At 39.9% G+C, this 9,427-nt stretch overlaps 1 protein-coding gene across 1 annotated transcript in view; it reads right to left on the bottom strand.

The window, feature by feature from the left end:
* Positions 1 to 230: 230 nt before the first annotated feature.
* LOC148542491 (heparan sulfate glucosamine 3-O-sulfotransferase 3B1-like) overlaps positions 231 to 9,427 on the bottom strand; it is a 28,369-nt gene continuing 19,172 nt past the window's right edge. The window contains exon 2 of the mRNA XM_088468457.1: positions 231 to 3,185. Coding sequence (XP_088324583.1) covers positions 2,567 to 3,185 — 619 coding nt within the window. The 3' untranslated portion in view covers positions 231 to 2,566. The remainder of the gene's footprint in view (positions 3,186 to 9,427) is intronic.

Raw genomic sequence — 9,427 nt, 5'->3', positions numbered from 1 at the left:
TGATCAATGAAAGGTAATTACTGACTGGTCTCTATGGGTTATTACTGTACATTCTGGAACATCTGTGGCTCTCCCTTTGTGAAGACTCTACATGGCACATTAGTAAATTAGCAACTTGGCAGTAATAATTATTTTTATCTTGGTAAAATATAGTTTTATTTGCTCATACAAAGACATAGTATGAATTTTCAGAATGCAATATTCTTTAAAAACATAATTTCTTTTCTGTGTAAAATTAATCTTGTATGGTACATACCAGAAAATACTTGATTTACAATGTACACTTTTCATTTTGCAATGTCTTTTGTATTTCTTTCCATATATATTTACTTATATATATATATTTATATAAATTTGCTATTTCTAAATTAACAGGTTACAGAGAAAATAATAATAATAAAAAAAATTAAAAAAAACGATAAAATAGATATGGCTGAATAAAACTCAACCACTTCGTCTGATGTGCGAAATCCAACCACGGAGCCTTCTTTCAGATGCAAAGCTAGCAGTACTTTGAGTATGAAACCAAGTAATAGGCCTTGTCTCCATGGTAACCAAGGCATATAACAAAGTACCTAATCACATTAAGTAGGCCTTGTATTGGATTGGTGACATGGCTGCATCCTATTGGGCAGAATAACATAGTACTTACTACATCTTTCTTAAATACTTACAGATGTCTGCATAGCTATTGTATCTTTTTTTTTTTAGCAGCAGTGTCAGAATTACCACTCTTAGCCGTTAAATCATAAATAATGAAACCAATTACTCTTGGTTTTTTTGAGGGGGTTCTTGGTATGTAAGAAAAATGACAAAAAATGACCAACCCCAATCTAGGAGTCATGTGCAAAGTTTTGGCAGGGAAGCAGCTCTTGATGGCTTTAAGGGTAATCTAGCATCCTTGGGTTCCATGTTCACATGCATCATGGCTGCCAAATGATCATTGCCCTGAACATTTAATAATCTGGGATGACGCAAGGTCTTCAAATAATTGTTATACAGATTATTATGAAAGGCAGGTTTAAATTCAAGTGTATTAGTGAGGTTTCCATCGATTGCTCTGTAGATGTCACTATGGTTTGTAATGGGAATTTCATAACATAAACCAAAGATTCCCACAAGGAAATAATAAAATAAAAATACTGTGGCAAATACAATCTTATAGTAAAATTTGGATATTGACAGCAATAGTGCAAAGGGGCCTTATTAAAAATATGAAATTGATATTATAAAAAAATTATCATAATGTCTTCAGATTTTTTTTCCCCCTTAAGAATGATGGTGCATCCAATCATGACAAGAAAAGCAATCACTGATTATGGAAAATAAATGTTAATAATAAACATTATCTATCATTTATATAGTTATTATAAGGCTGGAAGACATGAAGCATTATGACTGACACTGGTTGGTCTATCCAATCACAGATGACTGATCATGTAATAAATTATAGTGTATTGCTGTGGGATCTGTAGTATGTACTCCTACATTGCGGCTGTAAATTATGAACAGCACAGTTGGTGTAGTGGTTAGCATTACTACCTCACAGCACTAAGGTTTTGGATCCGATTGCCACCACAGCCCTAACTGTATGGCGTTTGTATATTCTCCCCATGCTTGTGTGGGTATCTTCAGGGTACTCCAGTTTCCTCCCACAATCCAAAAATATACTGGTAGGTTAATTGGTTCATGACAAAAATGAAGGCTACTTACTGTGTAAGTGTGTGTGTATATGTGGTAGGGAATATACTGTAGATTGTAAGCTCCAGTGGGGCAGGGACCAAATATTCTCTGTAAAGCGACGCTATATAAATAACATAATAATAATTGGATTGATCAGAGATCTAACACTCTTATGTCCCCACATGGTCTTCCTTTTTTCTCATTTTGCAGATGAGCTAAGATAAAATGATGCCCTGAACTAAGCTCCAAACTCTACATATGAACCGAACAGAACCCAGTTTGTACCTGTATAGTATCTCCGCAGCAATATGAAATAGGAGTCTAAATAAACTATTGCCTTAATGATTATAAAATATAAAGTCTTTTGTCTTAATTAATATAATGTAGGTTTTGTTCCACCACTAAATCTCTGGACCCACCCTGCATGCTCTAAAAGGTACAGTTTACAGTAACAAATGATTCTCAAAAACTGAGATGAAGACCAAGAACCCAAGAAGCGTTCAGATTTTTAAGAGTTTTCAATACCCGTAAATAAAAAATACCAAGGTAAAATTATTGTGCTTTTTCATATTTTCTCAACATAGGACAGCAAAAGGAGCACCATTATCTGATATGGGTATGGATAACCATTTTTTGAGACCATGAAGTTGCCTGTAGGTCATCTGTAATGTAAGACAACATTGATATCCAGCCCTCCAAAGATTTTGTTTGATGGAATGTTAACACTATGGGCAAAAGCAAGGAATCGCGTGATTAGGCAGCTTAGTGGATTAATTGCTTAGGAATTACAAATAAATTATAATAAAATAGATCTCTGTACATTTGTACAAGCACACACACAGATGTGTTTACTTCACATAACAAAAGCACCCTGGTTGAGTTTTCAGTCCCAGCCAAAGTCATGCCCAGTCATTTGGTAGAACTTCATATTAAATGGCCTGTAGAACTCCCTCAGTCTCTGGACAACTTCCGGGTCTATGTTGGGGTGAGTCCTGCCCTTGGTTTTCCCCAAACAATGGGGTTTGCTGCTCCCCTCTGCCTTTTTCAAGCATGGAAAGCCCTTAGTCTTGTTGAAATAGAAGTGTTTGTCGGTGATGATCCTTTTCAACCCTAGGAAGTCCTGAACACGTCCCAGTTCTCCGGCTGGATCTGTAATTAGTCTCTCCCCACTCACAAAAAGGATCTGGTTCATGGGGAAATACTGGAGCCAGTTCTCCAAATGCTTGGCATAGATGCCAATCTGGATGGCACTCCATGAGATGTCAATAAGACCAGTAGTCCTGTTTTTAAATGTCAGACTATCAAATGTAGGGATGTCAGGCCGCTTTGACAACGTCTGGGTGTAATCTGATATAACTCGCGTTACTGGGTCCCTCACCACCACAATCAGCTTAGCGTCCTTCGACATGGCTGAGATACGGGCTGGTGCTTCCTTGGTGACAAAGTAGCTGGGAGTCTTTTCCATGGTGATCTGACCATCTAGTGTCCTTGGCATCAATTCCCTGTACATAAAAAAAGGCAACATTAGTATAACACACCAATAGAAACACACATAGCTATTACTTGTTCAGTAGGTTAAATAGGTTTCAAGTTGTATCTGAGCCAGATCATTGAGGAAAATAAACTGTTTGAGGAGGTGTATACTACTGTGTATGCATTTGTTTTGTTTTTATATCAGGAATATCTCCGATAATAGCAATAAACTATGAACAAATTTAACATGCCATTTTGCAGAACGACTTAATCTGCCCCTTAACTGTAATTCAGCATTCAGTCAAAGGGTTAATGCTGCCAGCAAGCTTCATCTCTTTGACAAATGACTTCTCCTTAGGAGCTTTGAAGTAACACTAGGCTGAGTTATTTGTATGGCTTTAAAATGGATTGACCCACTTCACTAATTAGCTGCAGCTTGGTAGGTGAAAATGTTTTGCTGTTGCTTTCCTCTTTTTTAAATAAGGGCTTACTTGGGGTTCAGGGTAAAGGAAGAATGAGATAAGGAGACTGTGGTGTAACGTGGTTGCAGATTACAGCACTTCTGTTTATTCTGTCCTCTTGGAAAGCACTTGTTATGTAAAAAATAAATGTCACTTGGAAAAGACTTGCTAACCCTCTCAATACTGTGTGAACTAAACAGGAACCCCTGGCAGTAAAAGGGTGAACGTGCACTCATCGCCTGCTCACAGTGGAGGTAGCTATTTTGTGGGCTAAATAAATATCCATAAGGAACTATTTCTACTGAATTGATAGACTGTATATTGGCTTAGTGTACTGTATTTTGAGATGTAACCTTTTATTATTCAGTTGCACTTGTATAGATTATATACTGTAAGCCAGTGATGGGCAACAGGCAGCCCGAGGGCCACATTTAGCTCCCAGCTCCTTCCTGCTTTATCAGACCATTTTCAGACCATTTTTATCCATACCTCCCAACAGCTGAGAGTTTACTAATGCCCTCTGTGGGCATTACAGCATCTTGGTGGGCATTCCCATGTCTTGTTTCCATTAAAAAAAAGTCCTTTTTTGCAGCACACAACAGAGCCACCTGTCTCTAATGCCTGCGGTGTTGAAATACCAGTCACCCCACTATCTTGTTCTGTCAGTTTTTCAACCAAAGTTGATTTTTATATCTCTTCATATTATTTACTTATATTTAACTTAGTTTATTCTTTCAGAGTGAAGTGGGGTGTGTTTTTGTGACAGTGGTATGCACATTTATTATTATTTATAATATAATACTGAAACATCAAAGTAGTACAGTGCATGTAAGGCAGCAGTCATGTAAAGATTATCCAGTCATGTATGTTACACTGCTGCTGCTTACGGTGCTGGATATCACACTCACAGCCAGTGGTATATGGAAAGTGACACAAATTATCACAAAAGCAATCAAAAATATTCAGGGGTCTATTTAGTAAGCAGTGTTAGGAGACAGAATGAAAAGTGATAAGGTGCCAGCCAATCAGCTCCCAACTGTCATTTTTCAAACACAGCCTGTGAGATGGCAGTTAGGAGCTGATTGGCTGGCACCTTATCACTTTTCACTCTGTCTCCTAACACTGCTTAGTAAATAGACCCCTCAGTCTGTTACTCCTGTATGGAGCAGTCTACCATTTTCCTTTCAGTGGAGTAGCAAAGACAGCCAATTTGTGGCTATCCAGCAATTGTGGAAATACAAACCCCAGCATGCACTGCCAATGTTGTGAAGCTAGAAGCCCCAGCAGGCTTTGCCATCCTCAACTTGCTGAGACTTGTAGTTCCATCACTACTGTACATGTTGTACTACTTTGATATTTTCTGACAAAGCAGCAGCTATTCTCTTTAGAAGCAATGAGGTATAGGTTGATTAATACTGTCAAAATATAATCATAGCCTCTGTAAATCTTGGAGCATTATGCAATCCTTATCATCTCTTTTACATAGTGCATTTAATAGTGCACTCTTTGCACTTAAAAATATTGGTTTTCAATGTCAATGGCTAAAGACTAGGGAATGACAATTAATAAACTTGAATTGCATCGAACATGCAAAAAAATACATTTGGCCAATACTAAAGACAGGGACACACATTTCCAGTAATACACAAAAGATTATAGCTGGAAACTAGTCCATTCACAATTTGGATGGCCAGTTTGGTTATCTTTGACCAGATTATCCAGAATGATCCTTCTGCACAATCCAAATCCAATTAGGTGGTAACAGATCAACTAGCAGTACTGTCAGTCCAGGCAGCCGTGCATTCGGTAAATGGCAAACCACAGTCCATGGGTTTCGTGAGATACCTATATGTTCTAGTTAATGCTGTTTATAAATAGAATACTATTTTGAAATTCAGCACATACAAGGCTATTTAAAGAATAGATAAACTAAGCCTGCTTTTTCAATCTATATACAGAGAGACTGGACAATTTAAATGCTTAACATATAAAATTGTAGGTTTATTTAAATGTTTATTGCATATGGCAAAGAACAGCAAAGCACATAGACAAGGCTCAAATTTAATGAACTTGAAATATTAACTATTAACATATGGTAGCAACCTTGAAAGTTATCCAGGAGTCCAGTATCACTTAATTCTACTTTATGTATTGTTATCCCATTAACAGACCGATTAAATAGTACTGAGTCTCTTAGTGCTGTAATAAAGCAGGAACAATGACAACCCAGGCGGACTAAACGATACTCTGTCTCCTTCAGACGCTACAAATGAAGCCATTTCTTTGTCCAATTACATCCCTTTTATACATCTTCCATTGGAGAACGGCTGTTAGCACTGCATAAAGCAGATTGCTAAATTGCCTCAAATTACTGTAAACTCTGCGGATTGCATGGCCTCATTTTAATTTGTTTGCAAACACATGCATTAACCCAAGCTGCCTAGTGTTTAAATTAGGCACAAATACCAACTGGGATGAAGATTACACAGCAACATCTATTATCTGTGACAGGAGGATATTACGGATTGTAAAGATCTCTATATTTTCATATACATGGAGAGAAAGCACCAACACACTGACATGATAGAGAGAATTGCCATGTACCCGTTGTCTGACCATTTCCTCAGCTAAACCAATCCGAAAATATAAACTCTATTTAGGTTATTCCGCTATTCAAACTATGAGACATCATTATTCATTTTAAACAGAGTTAATGTTTGCTAATGAAATATTACACACATAAAGGGCCTCATTCACACTTGCACGCAATTCTGCTTTTTTTTGGATGGATTTCATGATTTCTAGCAACTGTGCTGCATGTGTCAGAGCCATTTGCATCAGACTTGCGGTTGAATGGGCGTAACAGGGTGGGTGGCAATGGGGAATTCATATGCAGATATATAAGGGTGATGCGGACGCACAAATGCAGCCAACTCTGAATACAGAACAAATGTCTATATTTATTTCTGAGCATGCAATCTGAATCTGCCCAAGGAGGCTAATGTAATGTTCATAGCAAAGTGTGTGTAAATTGCATATCTCCTCCTATAGCCGAAGTTGCGTACCTGCCGGCAACAGTATCATGTATGCCATGCCAGTGCTACCAAGCAATCAGGCAGGGCCTGGATTTACTGAATACTAGGGCCCTGCGAGGAAGTGCAGAAAGTGAGCGGGTCTTATACCTCCAAGGCAGGCCTGGGTACCCAGACCCTCTCCAGGTACATCACAAGCATTTTTGTTATCCGGACGACGGATTGACAAACCACTAATCGACAATTAATAGACCGACATATACAAAAGATCGACAACAGAAAGATCGTCAATGAAACCATTACGACACAGAAAAGATTGACAATGACTATAGATCGACACAAAAAGATCGACAATATAACAGGTCGATCACCAAATTGTTAGGACACCTGTAAAGGTCTGACAAAGAAATAGGGCAAGAATATAAAGTATGATATATATATGATGGACAACCAGAACATCGACAATATATAGATAAGACAAAAACAAGATCGACAGGTAAATAATCGACATATATTATATCGACAGATATATGATAAACATATGAAATGGTTCACAGACACGTTAGACACATAAACACATTGATAAACCCGACAAATATAATAATGACAGTGATAAGGTCGACATTAGTAAGCTGCACCTGTCTCAGCGTGCAGCGTTCCACCCCATGCACCCCGGCATATCTGACTGCTATGAACTAGGTGCATCATCACCCCCTTATACACCCCAGCACTTAAAAGCCACCTTAAACATGATGCCTATGCGCAGCCCCGTTAATAGCAGTCCGCCCAACTCCACTGTTACATGAGGGACTACAAGTACCACACTGCCCTTGCAGCCCTGCAAGCGCTGGTAGTACTACAAACACCAACTGCTACCCAGAAACACCTGTCATTATCTGATGGGCACCCTCTGTCCCTGCAGCAGAAATGTGTCATCCACCCCTAACTACCCTCCGATTTCTGGCTGCCTTAATATAGGCGCACCATCACCCCCATATACACCCCAGCACTACAAAGCCACCTTAAACAAGACCCCACTGCGCAGCCACTTTAATAGCGGTCCATCCGACTCCACTGTTACATAGGGGACTACAAGTACCACACTGCCATGTTGTGAAGCATTCGCTATCAGCAAAACTTCTAAAAACTAATACATGAGAAACAACTGCTTGTATAGTGTATGAAAAATAACCATAATCTGTGTCATGAGAGCATTCACAAACAGTTAATCACTAGTAGTTTGCTAATGCCGACGACTGCTATCACCAGAGCCGGATTAAGCCCCTTGGGCCCCTAGGCAACATGTTGATTTGGGCTCAATTCCCACTACAATTTGTCAAAATAAACCAACATAAAAATAAGGGCCCATATTACTCTATCTTGCGTGCCCATTGGGCCCTTGGTAGGGGCATAATGGATCTGGCTATGGTCATCGTCATCCGCTATTTGCAACTGCCCCTGACCACCCACAAATAACACGGCTTTCTCAGGCATAGATACAGGTGCTATTTGTATGATCTGCATATGTTCGTTCCTACTGTACTCAGCCTATGTGCGAACACCTCATTCTACCTCTCCAATCAGGTGTGATACCAGCAAGCACACATTTGTGCGTCTTGGCTTTCTGGACATGCACAGTGCAAATTAACGCAAGATACGCTACACTGAGCTGAGGTGTGGATAGAATGCAGATTCCTGCCCCACCCCTTTAAAGGTCAGCACAGAAAATAAGAGAATGAAGTTAGAAATTAACCTTGTGTTGATTTCACACTTTAAACATTACTGCAACAGTTTCCAAATAGATCTGTTGTAATATAAGACAAAGCTGTATAGATAAGAGTTCATGAAAACAATAACCAAAATGATTTCTTAAACAAAAGAAAGTGATTGTTTGCAAACCCTGGAAGACCTCCTAATCATCCATCAGACTAATTACCTCAGATGTCCTGTTGTGTTTGTATTACCTGACTAATTCACTGTGAGAGCCTTCTCTATCATAATACGCCTGACACTTGATAACTAGAAGTATGGGATATAGCTAAACCAAAACACTCATCCCTTGCCTTTGCCTAGATAACAAAGCTTTCAGACAATCATACAAAACAAAGTGAGGCGAGTCACCTGTCATTGGATAAAGCTTCAAAGGGAAATCATTAAAGTTTATTTATTTACATTAAAGCATAACAAATACAAAACAACACTACTGTATCTTGTAATAACCTTTGCTGTCTGCTCCCGAATCGTTAAAATTATCCGATGTAGTGACCGTTCACAATAATAGTCGCTCAGTGGCCCTAATTTAGAGCCGGATGCTCTGACAGAGCGCTCGCTCTGAATCAGGGCCGGCCCTCTGAATTTAAGAGCAGCCTCCTGGCGAGAGGCCAAAATGATGGTCGCGATGGTCAAGATCACTGCGACCATCGGGCTTGCGACAAGACCCTTGTGGTAGGGTCTCGTCTGCCGCAAGCCCTGGAGTGCTTTTGGCTCTATCAGAGCCATAAGCACTCCCACTGACATCACTAGTGATGTCAGTGGGGCCGGCCCCAGACGGTAGGCGTTCCCATGGGAACGCCTCCGTCTGGGCAGCCACGCCCCCAGCATGCCCACCAAAGGGGGTGTGCTGTCAATTACCATCAACAGCACGCCCCCTTTGGTGCGAGACCCATAACGACGGCTTGGCCGTCGTTATTCGGGTCTCGCGCAAGCGCACGACGGAGCCGCCTCCGTCGTGTGCATGCGCACTGGGCCAACATCGACCCGCTTGCGAGCGCTCAGGGC

The sequence above is a fragment of the Taudactylus pleione genome, unplaced genomic scaffold, assembly GCF_031769625.1.
Source record: "Taudactylus pleione unplaced genomic scaffold, aTauple2 ptg000012l, whole genome shotgun sequence".
In the NCBI taxonomy this organism is placed as follows: domain Eukaryota; kingdom Metazoa; phylum Chordata; class Amphibia; order Anura; family Myobatrachidae; genus Taudactylus; species Taudactylus pleione.
This window is presented reverse-complemented; position numbering and strand designations above follow the sequence as displayed.